At 38.3% G+C, this 17,121-nt stretch overlaps 1 protein-coding gene across 2 annotated transcripts in view; it reads left to right on the forward strand.

Annotated features, from left to right (window-relative positions):
* The window catches only part of GRID2 (glutamate ionotropic receptor delta type subunit 2), a 747,631-nt gene that overhangs the window by 583,160 nt on the left and 147,350 nt on the right, over positions 1 to 17,121 (forward strand). For both annotated transcript variants that reach the window (XM_054825310.1, XM_054825311.1), the window contains exon 9: positions 9,190 to 9,291. In XM_054825310.1, coding sequence (XP_054681285.1) covers positions 9,190 to 9,291 — 102 coding nt within the window. The remainder of the gene's footprint in view (positions 1 to 9,189; positions 9,292 to 17,121) is intronic.

A 17,121-nucleotide genomic window follows, 5' to 3' on the forward strand; every position in this document is an offset into this window, starting at 1 on the left:
CAGAGGTCTGCTGCAGAAGCAGGGCGTTCAGCATAGGCCAATTTACTCTGCTCTGAAGGATTCACTTATGTGTTTATTGGACTGAGTTTGTTCAGAATCCTGTTCCATAAACCCACTTCGCTTCAAGTGAAACACTGCTGGGTTTGTTCTATGCTATTACAATTTTGATTTGTTTCTGGAACGCTGCCCCCAGAATTTTTGAGCACTGCAACAGTGCAAACGGTTTCTGTTGATATTCCACTTTGTCAAACCCTTTCTGAAAAATCAAATCCCCAAAAAGCACCTTACTAAGCTGAAGGAAAAGCTGGGAGTCTATTGAAGAATGTTTCTATACTCCCAGGGACCTGATAAGAAGCTGAAATGTGCCACGCATGTTGTGTTGCTACCTGTAGAGAGGCAGCTTCACACAACCCAGTGGAAAACAATGTTTTTCATTGTTTGTCACTGATCAGGTTTGATCAAAGGTTTTACTACGATATAAAGATCTTGTATATTGTGACCTAATACGAGCTGGAATAGTAACTTGGAATATTTTTCTCTTTGATTTCATAAAGATACATTGGTGTTCCAGCAAGAAATGGACTAAGTTCAATTATAAACCCTGATATTGTAATTTTTGTTCAGACCTTACACAATTTTGATAAAAGACACCCTTTTAAACTTTTAAAGTGCTTAATGAGAAAAGAGATGAGGACTTGCAATTAAAAATCAAAGTGACTGTTTTTAAACTTTTACCTGGTATTATCAATTTCCCTGGAATAATTCAGACCTCAGTGAGTAAGCTTTCAGTGTAAAATGAAAGTGATATTCAGGAGTTTTACTCTGGCAGTATGAAGAACTTTGGTAGTCTGAAGAAGGCTTTGCCTCCTGAAGAGAAAAAAAAGTGTGTGTTTGTGTGTTTTGGGCAAAGATCATTACTTCCTCTCTTTTTTTTTGGAGGAGGAAGAGTGTATTTATGTCATTTTAAGTTTATTTATGTCACCTGATAAGCTATAACAAGGTGATAACATGGACTCTAGATAGTAAAATATACTGTTAAAAAAAATCACATAATAGTAGATGTTAGACTTAATGACAAATATCATTTTTCAGTGAGGCTTTGGTTTTTTCCTTCCCAACTTTGTGGTGTTCACGGTGTATTCTAGGTGATATATGGCCAAGTCAGGTCAAATCATAAAGTCTGAAAAGTGTGTTAGTCATCTTGGGTGATTACTGGCCTCTCTGTACCTGTTGACCAAAAATGCCAGCCACTAGCAACAAGCTATTGTCACCTGTTACACTCTTACCCAAATTTTCAGCAACAGGAGAACAAAACCTGCCTCCTCACAAAGGTCATTTTGGCATTTGAGCAATGCCAGAGCATGCCCGTAGCCTGTGTGCATGTGCTTTCTCTGTGCTCTGGGTGTGGTACAGGACAAATGAAGAAGGATGGAGACTTTCCCTGTGAGTGCTTGCTGCCACAGCAATCCCTGAGCACCACCTGGATTTTCCACGGGAGCTTTTCCTGCACAGTGATCCACAGTGCAGTCACCAAATGGCAAAGTGGCAATGTCTCCACTGGGTCAAAGAACGGGCTTTTCTGAGCATTTGACTTTAGTTGAAATATGGAGGGCAGTGGGAAGGAGATCGCTATCTGGCTCATTAATAGCCTTGTCTGGGTCTCTTCCTCAGAGTTGTGTAAGGATTTCACGGGACAGGAGTGAAAATAATATGAAAGGTGAAAGCAAGAGAAGCAAAGCTCTACAGTCATGTATTTGTTAAGTCCCATCTCCCTCATAATACAAGGGGAGAGGGAGGAGTTCCAGGGAAGTTTACTGAGAGAAAGGAAATCCAAGGGCTAAGGACAAAGGACCCAAAGTGATTTGAAAGATGAGTCAAAGCTGGTTGAAGTGAAAAGTCAGGTCCCTTTACCAGCCCAGGCCCTAAACAGAGCAAGACAGGAAAAAGACGCAGGAAACAGCAGGGAGGATCAAGGGAAAAAAGCAAAGAGGAAAGTATGTTGAAAGTATGCAGAGAAATGACAAGAGGCATTGCGATATAGGAAGGAGCAAGATAACCACTGGTTAGGGAACTGCTGGGAGTACTGAATTCACAGAGAGGACTAGAGAAGGAAAAAAGAGTGTTTTGCAAAGATAAGACACTTAGAAGTGGGAAATGATAGAGTAAAACCACCAAATTTCAAATGAAAGGAAAAGTACTAATATAGAAAGTAAGCTAGACATGAAGGGGGAAAAAGTGAGGGACCATTAGAATGACACCACTGGCTTGGGAAGATGTTTCATTATCTTTGAGATGTGGTGATTTACTATACTTTCCAAAAATCATACTGTTAGAGTTCCTCTGGAAGCTTGGCCTGAGTGCTAAGCATGAGCTTCATGAGTGGAGCACACAGTGTGAGAACAGCTATGCAGTCTGTGCTTTTTTTCCCCATATATTCAACATTTGTCAGGGGTCTAGAACATCCAGTTATAACTTCTGACACCAATCTGGGGGCATGAGTCCTTGAGAAAATATTGAGTCAAGAGCTGGTAGGCAAGCAAACAGCAGGTTACCAGCAGGTAACTTTCCATTAACTTCTTTATTTCCATTCAATAACAAAAGGAAATTTGGGCAGTCCCCAAAGCAAAATATTTTATTAACTGTGTGCAGCGTTATTTTGCCCCATGTGCTTTGGCTTTGAGGAAAGAAATTCTTAGGTCACTTGCATTTGTGTCTATGATCGGTTAGTAAAACAAATAGACCACCTTGACTGCTGCAATTGTAATCCTTAAGCCACTGGATATAAAACTAAACTTTTATATTCACATTCTCCTAACATAGCTTGGAAATAACAGAGTGAGTCCAGGGGCAGGTCATTCCTTCTAGTCCACAGACAAATTAAAGCAATAAAACATACCATACAAAATAATTAACTGAATGCACAGAACTATATAGGTTTCACCACACAGAATGTAGAAGAAACAAGTGCTGCTATACATTATCCAATTTGTTGAACACAGTATTTTCTATTGATTTTAACAACTTATTATTTGCTGACTATTACCTAAGCTCCAGTGAAGGGAAAAGTTAAACACAGAAAGCTTTCCTGCTAACCAATCGTATTAGGAAATTGCTGTGAAGAACAAACCTGATCCTTGTTTCTTTAATCAAGCCCAGGAGTACAAAAGCCCTTGGTTAAGCCCTGGCCATCAGACCTTTTGCAGATTTGGTTGACCAGCTGTTGGGTGCTGGTTAGGGAGCTGAACTGAAAGGACTCTTTAACTAGATGACAAAGTGTCCGACTAAATTTTTCATAACTGACAGAATCAGAATAACAACCGAAACATATCTTTTCTGGCGTTTCATCTGTGAGTCATCTATAGGATTTAATATCTGATTTCCCAGTCACTGTTGGACACATTAAACAACAGCCAACAAGAGGCATCAGGAATACTCTGTGCAAAGCTATTTCTACGCTGTCCTGCTTGAATTTTGCCTAAAACTGGTATCCTAGCAAATTTTGTAAATGCTGAATCCGCATATCACAAAAAAAACCCCAAAACAAACCCAACATTTTCTTCATTATTTTTTGTTGTGTATTCCATTTTAAGTCCTCCCAGCACACCTGGGAGTTAGAATCTCCTAGCTGAGTGCTGTTTCATGACAGCTTTGTGTTGTCTTTTCTAGTCATGTGAATTTACGGTGCTTGGAATAGAAAAGGGCATTATTAAGGTGCATTTTTTTCTGTTGAAGTCATATCTTGGAAGAAGTCAGTTCCTAAAGCATGCTGGACGTGGGTGAAAATTGAGAAGGGTGTTTCTGAAGAACATGTGCATACTGCAGGCAAGGAGGACGGTATTTCTGTGGGTGACTGGCTCTCTTATGAGCCACTGACGGAGCAGTTCCTCAACAGTGCTCTGTGGTGGGCATTTCCACTAGAAATATTTTGTTAGGCTGTCTGTAGTAAAACCAAGATCTTTTTTTTTCTCAATTTTTTGTTTTCTTTAAATGCCAGGAAGATAAAGGAAAGAGAAGTTATAGTAATCCTGGTGTCCTGATCAATTCCTCTTGCAGATGTAATGGTGTTTTATCTTTCAGATTTCCCTTGCAGCTTCTTTAAGGTGTTTTCTGCTCTTGACTGTTTTGTAGTGCTGCTGTGATGCAGTTTGAATTAGTTCAGAGATGGTTGCATTGCATTGCTGAATGAACCAGTTCCTGTATGTTTTCTATATTAATTGAAGTAACAGAATGCTCTACGCTCTCCTGTAGTGACAAGCACTTAAGTAATGCATTTGTATCAGTATTCTGGTTTTACTTATTTTCTCTGATTGTCCTCAACTGTGATCACACCAGGCCAATGAATTTTTCTCGATTAATTGACACAGTTTTAATCTGCATTTTACTCTGCCAGAAAAACAAGAAAGCTCTCAGGTATTCGGAAGAATTCACTGATTTCGTAGGAAGTAGGGGAGAAAATCTGGCTGTAAGGTCTGACATAAAGGCATTATAGATTTTAGTGTTTCAAGTTCCTTATAAATCAGTGTCTGGAAATTGCAGATATACATAAAATAGATTTTGCTTGTTTTAATATCGATATACAAATTATAGACCTTCCATAATGCATAGTTCATATAAGCAAAAATTTCTAATGAAGAAGTGTCTTTGCAAAGGGAGGTCAATTTTTAACTCTGCCAGCAAAAGTGAAAAAGTGAAACCCATTCTAATAATGACGATAGAGGGGATAAAAAGCTGGGAGGGAGGATGAGCAGAGAGAGATTGTAAATTGGGTATCAAAGGAAGCAGAACGTTGACAACTTTTCCATCTTCATCATTTTATATCTGAATGCAGCAGGGTGTATGCTGTCATTAGAATAAATAAACTTCACCTGAAGTACAAAGCACTATAAATGACAAAATTCATATAATATGAGGACAACAAGTACTGTGCTCAATAGAGACTTCCCATCACCCATATTGTTCTACACAAATCAACCAGAATTTATGTGAGATTCTGTTATTGCTTGATCTATTCTCTCACTTCAACTATCAGAGAGCTGAAGAGGTAGCTTCATATCACCCCCACCTTGCTGTTTCAGCAATAGTTACATTTCCTCCTTGCTGCAATGACAAGCTCAAATTGTCATCAATAAATGTTGATTCTTTTTCAACTAATAACAGTAAGCAGCTCCCACTCAAAATCAATTTCAACTTTACTGGCCAGGCACTGAACATTTGTCTTTCCCACATAAAGGAACAATTGAATTGAAAATTAAATGAACAATAATTGAAAATAAATTGTGCCTTTTTAAAGGAAAATTAGTGCTATGCTAGATTTCCAGGAATCAGTTATGTTAGGGTTTTTTTCCTTAAAAAGGTAGAATGGGTCAGGCTAAAAAGTTAATTATATAAACATGTACACATTAATGTACATAATTAAAAATGGACTTTAACCTCAAAAGGATACAAAGGCTCTTCAGTAATTTCCTAGGGTTTTAAATCTGGCAAAAGCAGTACAGTTTCTGTGGTAATTATACTTCCAACACATTTGGATATGCTAATTGGATCTAAGTTCTAATTAGTTTCTTTATGTGACTAAGAATGACAATCACCAAATTAATTTAATTCACTTTTTTTCTGAACTTTTTCAATATTTTTAGTACAGAAAATGTAGACTATCAAATCCTTTGCTTTATAGGACGGCAGTGATTTATCACATATAGGGTACAGTGCACACACTTCAAACACATTCACTACGTTTCACTGTATTATTACAGGTAACAGTCTTCAGCAATTTGGTTATTCAGCTCAAAGTATTGGAGGGTTTTTGCCGGAGGAGTGATGAGGACCTAGAACATGTCAGCAGTCCATCCATACTGCTGTGAACAGCTAGACACACTGTGGAGGTATAGAAAAAGCAGAGATCAGAGAGTCATAGAATGGTTTGAGCTGGAAGGGACCTTAAAGATCATCGAGTTCCAACCCCCCTGCCATGGGCAGGGACACCCTCCACTAGATCAGGTTGCTCAAAGCACCATCCAACCTGGCCTTGAACACTTCCAGGGATGGGGCCTCCACAACCTCTCTGGGCGACTTGTTCCAGTGTCTCACCACCCTTATAGAGAAGAATTTTTTCCTAATATCTAATATTTAAATCTACTGTCCTTCAGCTTAAGGCCATTACCCTTTGTCCTATCACTCCATGCCCTTGTAAACAGCCCCTCTCCATCTTTCCTGTAGGCCCTTTTAGGTACTGCAAGGCTGCTATAAGGTCTCCCCAGAGCCTTCTCTTCTCCAGGCTGAACAATCCCAACTCTCTCAGCTTATCTTCACAGGAGAGTTGCTCCAGCCCTCTGATCATCTTCATGGCCCTCCTCTGGACTCGCTCCAACAGCTCCATGTCCTTCTTATGTTGGGGGCCCCAGAGCTGCATGCAATACTCAGGTGGGGTCTCACGAGAGTGGAGTAGAGGGGAAGGATCACCTCCCTCAACCTGCTGCTGGTCACACTTCTTTTGATGCAGCCCAGGATACAGTTGGCTTTCTGGGCTGCAAGTGTTTGTTGTTTGATCATGTTGAGCTTCTTATCAACCAACACCCACAAGTCCTTCTCCTCCGGGCTGTTTTCAATCCATTCTCCGCCCAGCCTGTATTTGTGCTTGGGTTTGCCCTGACCCATGTGCAGGATCTTGCACTTGGCCCTGTTGAACTTCATGCAGTTTCCACAGGCCCACTTCTCCAGCCTGTGAAGGCCGCTCTGGATGGCATCCCTTCCCTCCAGCGTGTCGACCACACCACATAGCTTGGTGTCATTGTCAAACTTGCTGAGGGTGCACTCAATTCTACTGTCCATGTCGCTGACAAAGATGTTGAACAGCACCGGTCCCAATACTGACCCCTGAGGAATGCTACTCGTCACTGGTCTCCACTTGGACATTGACCACAACTCTTTGAGTGTGACCATCCAACCAATTCCTTATCCATCAAGCAGTCCATCTGTCAAATCCCTGTCTCTCCAATTTAGAGACAAGGATGTCATGCATGACAGTGTCAAATGCTTTGCACAAGTCCAGGTAGATGGCTACTATAATCTGTGGTTGGTCTTTGTGATCAGATGGCAACATGAAGTGAAGAAACCAAGCAGTGATAGTTTGTGCTTTTATTTAGAATTAGCTCTTGTAAAGATGAGTAATTGCAAGAGAAGAATATGATGTCTCACACTTTAGTTCCTCCTCATATCCTATTGCTACTTCCAATGATTTCTGCTGGAGTTCTGAATTCAGCTGATCTTTGATTTAGTTATTACTTGAGATTAAAAGTATGCTCAGCATACCCTTGCTCATTCCCTGACAACAGTATAACAACTTCAAAGTGGGAAGAATTAGGACAGCTCTGAGCACTTCTAAAAATGGCAGAGAGAAATTACTACATTGTTTTAAGGCCATCTTCTATTAGGAAACAGAATCATTTAGGTTGGAAAAGACCTTTACAATCATCAAGTCAAACCTGACCTGTATATCATCACAGAAAGGTTTGAGTTTTTTACCTTTTGAGGCACCCATTTCTAAGGAGGCATCTTCAAAGAACTGATATAAATTTGTTGAAATGGAATAATTTAGAAGTTGCTCTAAAATAGCCTAATGGGTGTAATGAAGAAAACAAATATTTCAAATGGTCCACTTTTTAAATTGTTAAATGTGTGTACATTAAGTTTTTTCCTTGTTTTCTGTCTGTCTCTGAAAGATCTATGAAACCCATATACAAAGCTTTTTCCCATGAAGGACTGAAAATAGTGCTTTCTGTAAATTCGTGTTCAACCATGGTCAGCAAAGGTACTCCCCTTGTTTCACAGACCCCTTCAGCTGGTTCAGGCACCTTGTCATTTCTATAACTGTGCATTAAAGTACAATAATGTTTTGGATGTTTTACAGTTGATATTTCTCAGAGATTATAGGGCTGAATTCTCTGAAAGACTAGTCTTAGTAGAGGCCACTGGGCCCAGAAGTAACCTACTGATGTTAATCTTGATTTTGTCAGAGCAAGATCTTTTATGCCATTAAATAAGGACATGAAAAACACTTGGGTTTAGAGGCTTAAGTTAGCTACCCAAGTCAGAAGATGAGCATGCCTCCATAGATTTCATGCACAGTCCATGGAGAAGGCAATTCAGAGCAAGAACTGGTACCTGCAGTGCCTGCCTCTTTGTATAACTGTAGTAACATGTTTACCTAGGCAATTAGTTTATATGCCAATTGAGCCTCTACTCCAAAGTTCTCTGAGGTCAGTCATTGTCCTTCTATTGGATTTCAGATTTAACTCTAGCAATTGTACAGGTCAGATGAATGTGGTAATGAATTCCAAAAACGATACTAGTAAAATGTATATGTGGTGCTAAGGAATGAGTGGTTGGTTGGTCTTTTTCTCTGTACCCAAGATAAGCATCTACCATCATGTAGGAATGTAGGCAAGTTATATTTTTGGAAAAACTAAATTATAGTTTGGTAACTACTAAAATCAGATTGAAAGGCAGTTAGTCCTTGAGAGATCCCTGAGAAAAAGCTTCTGTCCACAGAAGCCCAAGAAATGCAATAGCACCAATGTAAAGCATCTCTTAGCTGAATTCTTTTATCGGCATTATCTGTTGCAGTCCTTTCTCAATACTGTGCTGTGCCTATCCAGTGGTCTTTTCCTCAACCATCTTTAAATGTGATTTTTAACCTGGCTAAAAATCACTTCTGTTTTATTATCAATGAGTAGTATTAGCTTTAAATAAAACTAGTGTAATTCCTTTCATCAGAGTTCCGCTAGGAAAGATGGGCTGGAGCAGACAGCATGCTAAAATTATGGTAGCTATTATTTCTGCGATTAGTGTATCACTGTAAATAAGGTATTGTCACAGCCATGCTACTTTTTAAATGTTTTTCTTTAATATAGAAATCCTCCTTGAGCTCTTCTAAAGCAATACAGATCCCTCCAAACCCTGGATGCTGTCATCCATTACACACTGGTACTTAACAGCACAAACTGATATCCCTAAATGCTTCATTTGCAATTTAAAGATGAATCTGCGTGCAAACCCTTCCCTGACTTTCCATCCCATTAATTCCAGAAGGTGTTGTGCTTATTCCATACGTTCCTGCTTAAAGCTGCCTAAGAGGAATGACTGGCAAAGTTTTATGGGCAATGAGGAAACAATTTCTGTTTTCCCTTTCAGCTTGGCTGCTGGAATCCCATCACTGGTCTGAATGGGTCACTAACAGACAGAAAGTTGGAAAATAACATGCGAGGAGTGGTTCTACGCGTAGTGACTGTGCTGGTAAGCAGATCTTCATCCTTTTGCACTAGGAGGAATGTATTTTCTCCCTCTTGACTCAACTTTTATTAAGTGTGCCATTTTACCAAGAGCTTAGTCAGTGTTCAAGTGTCTGATTTCAGCTTGTCCATACCAGAGCAATGGAGCGATTTCCACAAAATAAAATTACTTATCAGTACAGTTCATTTCAGAGAGTGAATCAAATACATTAAAACTCGTTTCTTCCACAGGCATGTACTAAATTAGATAACACAACCATGTGAACTGATAAAGGGCAACTTCAAGTGCCCTGTTAGCTAACGTTACCTAGCTGGAACTCTAAATGATTCACAAGATGTAACTGCCTTCCAATTACCTTGCCAAATTGAGTGCAGTCTGACACAAATTGCCACACTCTGAAAGTATTGAAGATCAGCTTAGGGTGAGTAGTGTTAGTTCAGTAAAATGTCTACTGTCCCCTCCCAGCTCTTCTTCATACAGGTTCTTCACCTGTGTGGACACCTTGCATTAAGCAGCTTCAGGAAAATTGTTAGTTTAAATCTGAACAGAAAATGTCTACCAGAATAGGAAGGTATTTTCTGATATGAGACCAATGTATTCCCTGTCATAAACTTTGGCAGCTTGAGTAGAAGTTAGAGTGGAAAAAAAGAAAGAAAGAAAGAAAGAAAGAAAGAAAGAAAGAAAGAAAGAAAGAAAAAGAACTAATATGAGATGTTTAGACCTGTTTGGACCAATGCCCAAACACAAAGTTGAGCCAGGGCTGCAGAACTGTAAAGGTTATATTGAGTTACTTCCCTCTCTCTACTATCTACTCCTGTCTTTCATTACCAATTCAGTGTTTGAGGGCCTGACTGCTTGCTTATAAAGAACAAAGCAAGAATGGTTTCCACGGTTTGCATTGCTGACATTGCATCATGAAGGAAAAGGCTCAGTCGGGGGTGGAAAGTGAAATCACCAGAGAGTGTCAGTGCCACAGATAGAGCAGTTCTGTGCCGCTCCAACTATTTTATGGGTCTTTAAAAGCTATTTTCTGTCGGTGTCCAGACTGTTCCAGCTCTTACTACACTAGAGAACTTCTTGTGGTAGTATCTACAAAACAAATAAAAACCCCCAACCAAATAAGAAGGATGAATGCACAGAAAAAGACAAAGCAGTAGACTGGGGTTATTTACACTTTAATTGCATGTTCATCAAAATAGCATCATGGTGGCAGTGGCTGGTCTTTGTGTTTTGCCTAATACTCATGTTAATTGATTCAGTATAATTTGCTGTTGACAAAAATGATCTGTGGATGTTGTCTAGCAAATTCAAATTAGAGTCTTAGAGGGTTTTTTTTAATTTCTTCTTCTTCTTCCCTCTCTCTCTCCTCTATTCTTCTGATTTCATCCCTAGTTATTTTAGCTAGCTTGCCAGAGAGTATTCTTTTTTTCAAGTCATTATAGCATGAATATTTAGCAACTTGCAAAAATACAAAAAAGACATTAGTTATGCTGATAGGATTCTATATTAATAATAAAAACAGAAGGCAGACATTTAAAGTTCAGTGCACAGCACATGGCAGTTCAGTCTCCTCGCTGCAGTCCTTGTGCGCTGCCCCACATGAGGACATAAAAGTCATTTGGTTTTGTTGACAATGTTAAAGCACAATTGATGACAGCTTCCATGCACGACTAGTGAAAACCACAATTAGTCTGAATTGTGCTTTGTTAAAAACTGCTAACTTATTTTGCTAACTGATTCTTGTTTTATGTAGAATGTGCACTGAAGGCAATATATGGGGAAGATGCAAATGATTCATATTGGCTTCAGAGCATAAAACTTCCTTTATTCTCTTAAAATTGTAGAGCTTTGCATGGCTGGTCAGTACAATCTAGACAAAATTGGCTGTGAACCACACTACAAACTGAGGTTCGTTTGATTTTACTCAGCGAAGATGAGAGGCAAGGATTTTGTAAGCTGCATGAATAAAGGGAGGAAGCAAATACTTATTTAAACTCATGAGCCAGAAAACGTTCCATTGACTACTTTCCCCCAAATGCCAGAAATCAGGAAGATAAAATACCATTTCTCCCTCATCCACAAACTCTAATGGTTGAGAGAGGCAGACAAACAGACACTGACAGAAAATCAAGCTACTAACCAAAAGCCTGAAGAGAAGTTGGACAGTGCAGATGTCGGAATTGCAAAGTGCTAACGATTTCTAACTTCTTCTTATCTTTGGATATCCACAAATATTGCTGTCACCCCTGTGGGTTTCAGAGCATTATTTAGGGTACTTACTCTAGCAGTTTCTCTTACTGCTCTTACTATGTATAAGTAAGGGTTATTCATGAGGATATGCCAGCTTCTAAGTCTTCGTTTAATCTGAGACTTAAAATATAGCTGTCATTAGCATATCATTACTTCAAACATATGTGTTGCTATACGATAAATTTTTAGGGCCTTTACTTGTTGCTAATTATAGCTTGGTTCCCATTTTTATTCACATAGCTTATTACAATGATGCAATTATGTTATTTTTACTGGAATAGAATGAATAACTAGATATAATATTTGAATTTCAGTGGAGTCTTAGCTGGGATACCATAACCCTGGAAGTGAAGCAAAGCTATAAAAAAGTATTAGTACTTGTTTTCTCTAATTTTAAAATTAGGCTTTTAATCCCTCTGTTGCTATTCAATTTAGAAAAACTTGTTCTTAGAAAAACTTGGTCAACAAAGACATAGACTAGAATTTCATTAAGCCCTATTCATGTTGCAGCTATTATCAAAGGATATTTGCAGTTAAGGCCATTCATTTTGTGAAATAGAATAAAAATTTCAAGTTATAGTTTGGACAAATCAACAGAACTCTTTCAGGTAAATCAAGGCTGTGGTAATATGTGGAAGTGCATTGTTCATCTGGTTTTATATGTGCTGGCTAGGACAAAACTGGAGATTTATATTTAACCTGTGTGATAAAAATGTGTGATTCTTGCCTTTGATATGAGTGCAGGAGGGATTTCACCCATCAACTTTATTTTAGCGATCATCTTTATCATGCTTGCTTTTCCATCATTCTCCATGTTCTTCAGCTAAGTCAATATCTTTCTGTTAAAAGTAAAGAATCTATTACTGACTATGATTAGTTACTGTTATTAATTCTACCAGTTTCTAACAGTATGATCTTGATCTGATGAAACAAGAAGGCTTGTCCTAAATTAAATAATAATACCTTCAAATACGAATGTGTTTCTGTTTCATTGAGATGTGAGAAGTTAACATTAATTTGTTAATTTGTTCTGCTAACACTTTAAATCTCTCATGTCTTTCTAGACAGCAACCCTTCTCCTCTTCCAATTTCATTTTGTTATGCTTTCAGATTGAAAAGGACTGGTTCTAAAAATTGCAGTAGAATTTGAGAAGATAACAAATTGCAACACCTGGCTTGTACTGCATTATACTTATTATGAAATGAAACATTTTGCAGTCTGAAAATGATAAATGATTGTGACTAATATCCCCAAAGCAGTCCTTCAAAAACCAAGTGCTGAACAATTCCCATCATCTGCATCCATCTACTAATTCCTTTCCCTAGATAAATTTAATAATTATGGGCTACATAGCTGCAGATCCAAAACAAAATCTCTTTGTGAATATGACAGAATACAGTATGTCCCCAAATTGGAAACCTCTGGTTTCATTTGGCAGTGAATCCTGGCTCCTCTTTGAGTTAATGGGAATTCTGTCCTTTGCATAAACAATTCTTTGTGTTTTATTCTGGGGGAAACTATAGTCGTGCCCGTGTACATGTGATTCAACATTTTAATCTGCCTTGGATTAGTACCACACTTTCCACACTTCTAGAAAATGTTTATTTTGTATTAAATATCAAATGTTTCTGTCTTGGACTGCTTCCCCACACACAGCCAAAGTTTGAACTTTGTATTTGACAAGTTACTTTTAAGTCACTTGCTGGTGAATTTCTGAAATGTATTCTGAGTTTCTGAATTGTAGCTCAATCAAAGGTCAGAATAATAACTCCAAACAAATTCAGAGTGTCTTGAATGAACAATTGTCCAAGAACAAATTTAGCTAGATATCAATTTTGGTTACTTCAGTTTATCCTCCTCTTTTTCAGCTGCTCAGTTTTATTGAAAGGGAGATAGAATACAGCAGATATTCTCATAATATCATTTTAGTAGTAGTGGCAATTAATGAATTATTCATATGAATTTTAAGCCATCAGAAATGGAATGAGACTTGGCCTGTTTGACAATGAATAAGCCAGCAGGTATTCGCAAAATCGTTTTTCTAAAAAAGCCCCGGTTATTTGAAAAAGGAAAAAGTTTGAAATTCCCTGTTTTAAAGAATTAACACCTTGATTGAAAAGTACAGAGCCTTTTTGAAAGTGCATAAGGTATAACTTTCTAATGGTGCAACATATATTTGTGATTTTACGTGAAAATTCAAATAGGAGGCATGTATCTTCATACCTGAATGGTTCTGAAAGTACAGGCATGATGAAGGAAAGACAAATAATAGCAAGCAATACTGTGAGTGATGCAGTTTATTCTATCTGGAGCATGTCATAAAATCTCTATATACTATAACTCTGTAACATAGTATATACCATGTGTGCTGTAGTTGAAATACTTTAAAAATACTTGAAGTTTTAGAATAGTCCATTGCTACTTGTAAAGAATGCATAATTTCCTAGGCAGCAACAAATCCCCATGTCTTGATTTATCTTCCTTTTTGCTGCCCATATCCATCTTTGACCGAAAGCTGGAAAGACTGGATCTTCTATAGACAAACGCGTCAAGAAAAATGTTCAGTGAAATGGTGGTAAATTATAGCAACATGGTAGAGGCATTCATTTTAGTGGTAAATTAATGAAATCATCAGGAGTAATGAGGCATGACAGCATTAGGCTCACTATTTACTATTCTTCAGAGTTAGCCTGGTTGTTCATATGAAAGCTGTCATTCAGTATGAGATATGTATGACAAGATTGCTTTCATCTATGGAAAAGTCAGTTGATATTGGAATATCTTTTCATGGGGCAGATTTTCCAATTTGGAAACCTGAATTCAGATTTCAGGGCATGATTGTAGACAAGCATTTATTGAAACTAAAATTTTGACATTAAAAAAAAAGATATTATTCAGTTTTACAGGTTTTAATAACAGTTTGCTCATTCCTAATGTAAGGAGGATATTTTTAAATGGCTTGGGATGTATGCTGACAATATGAATTGCTTTTTACTCTCATAAAGTTATTATATTTAAAATGGAACTTAATTGCTCTTTTGGTCAAAAGTTTTCTCAATGATTTTAAGGATAAGCAAACTATTAATAGTCACAGTAAATGTTTCCCACCACAAGGCAAGCATAGCTCTCAGAGCTCCTATTACACATTTTGTAATGCTAAGAATACTTAGGCATTCAGTCGTAAGAAGGCTGTGGACTCTGCTTTGTCAGAAGCATGTCCAGGAAGGTTCCTGTTTTCTTGCTTAGTCTAGGTAGTTTTATCCTGAATCAGAGAAAAGAAAGAAGGTTTTAGAGAGTCTTTCTAGCTTGCATTTCTATGAAACCATGGAACCATCTATTTCTAGGCAAATAAAAGAAAATAAGTTGGTATTACTGGCATATAAAAACATAGTAACACAAAGAATTACAAACTGAGGAGAGGAGTTTGCAGGAGCAGTTTGTGTTGACCTAACTCTGCTCAGAAACTTTAGTCACAATTATTTGTAATTTAGGTATTTTAAAATATAGAGTATGCAGGAAATGTAATAGTGTTATCCGCAGACTCTATATAATGTGTTTTATACTTCTTACTTAAGTAAAGTTTTCATCTTATGAAGGTACTGGTTAGAAACAATTTAATTCTAAAAAATAGGCACTTTTATTGCAGTTCTAAGCCTGATTATGTTATCTCATGCTCCTCGCACAGAGACTTAAATTTCTGAAAATAAGGAAAGACATCCAGGCATCTAGTTGAGCCAGGTGTTTTTAGAAAGCAAGGAGATAGTGCTGGGAACTACTAGCTCCACAGTGAGATAGCTTTTTCCTGAAGTTCCCTAGTTTTTAGCTTACGGTCTCAAGCAGATAGAAACTTTAAGGCTGAAAGCTGGTAATAATTGCGTTATGTGGCAGTTATAATTATTATGAACATCCAAGGGAAGACTTGATATGTGTCTTTCTCCTTCACCTTTTTTCCCTACCCTGCATAGCAAATATCACCTACTGTTTTTCTAGCTTGTGCTCCCATTCAGCATTTCAGAGGCTATTAGAATATAAAAGTTGCTCCTTAAGCTCTGGTGCCTTCTGGCGCTGACTGTACACATCCTAGCTTACTGTACAGGCATAAACTTCCAGAATACATATTAGTGCCATACACTGAATTAAGCCCAAACTTTCTACGCTGTGCTAGTCAGCTGGGATGCTAAACCCTTCCAGACCTCTGCAGTCTTATCTCTGCCATTATATTGGCCATATTTCTACAATACTCCTCCCCTCCATGAAAAAATTGAATCCTTAATATCATTGCAGAGAAAGTGGCAGTATTTAAAGCAATGAGGCAGAGAGGAGGAGTGGCATTTCTTTCTTGGGGGCTAAGATTTCTATCTCTATGGGTCATAAATAAGGTTCCTAAAGTGCCTCTTGCCCTCAGCCATCTGCCCTGCTTCTCATTTGAGGGTTGCCAGCTCTGTTTAGGGTTACTTTAATAAGCAGAAAATGGGGACAGGAGCCGTTTCAGCTGTTCCCTTGCAATTGAGCTGTGTTGATAACTGAGTGCAAGTACCCATTGGGGCAGAGTGTGTCTTGATTAGGTATTCCTTGCTTTGCCAGAGATTTAGGTTTGGTGTAGTCTCCTCCCCCTACTCCTCCCACTCCATTTTCCTTCTGCAAACAATTGCATATGTATTTGGTTTTCTACTGGAAAATACTTGAGGGTTTTTTTCTCAAGCGGCACCGTACTGTGATGAGATTTCCTCAAAATATTAATAATTAAAATTTTATTAATAATAATAATTATTATAATGACAGAAGCTAATACCCCTTGATAGTGGCGCAATGCAGCAGCCCCAACCTCCATTGTGAGGCGATGCAAATACAGCGGGGTGCAGCGCAGTGGCCCAGGCCTCCTTGATAGAGCCATTCCTCTTCCCACCACACCTGTACAAGGGCCAAATTGAAATTGCTACTGACTGGGCAGAGATTATGTTTAATAGTTGTTTTACATTCCTGTGAGCTACCAAGCTTGTATCAAAAGAGGTAAGTCATAAACCTTACAGTTATTCACACCGCACATGCCTACTGTGATTGTTTGTTTTACAAGCTTTAATCTCAGAGCCTGCTGGGAAATCCAGCCTCTTTTGTTTTCAATTAATATTTCCAATTCATTTTTCTAAAGTAGTAGGTTCTTTTCTAAAGTAGTACATTCTATATACTAGACGAGGTGAACATCAAGGAATTCAAATGTTTTGGGACCTGGCTGGGGCCACAGTCTGACAGCAAGGTAGGTGCAATGCAAAACCTGGTAGGACCAACCTAACTCATCTGTATGTCAAGGGCTACCTCTCAAGGCTCTGTAGCTCTTACCTTCTCACTGACCCTTACCCATCTGCTCTGTGGGCACATTCGCATTCCAGAGTGATTCACGTGGTTCACAGAGCACACAGGAAATTTGGCTTTTATACAGAAAGCGGTTCTTACTCTGATTGTAATTATCCTTTCATACTATGCGAGATAAAAAACGTGAGCTGCACAACAGTTCAGTGTCATGAAGTATTATGTGAATTCGTTATGAATAGGAGCTCTTGCGTGGTTGCTGGAAGAAGTATAGA

Source organism: Grus americana, chromosome 4, assembly GCF_028858705.1.
Source record: "Grus americana isolate bGruAme1 chromosome 4, bGruAme1.mat, whole genome shotgun sequence".
NCBI lineage: Eukaryota > Metazoa > Chordata > Aves > Gruiformes > Gruidae > Grus > Grus americana.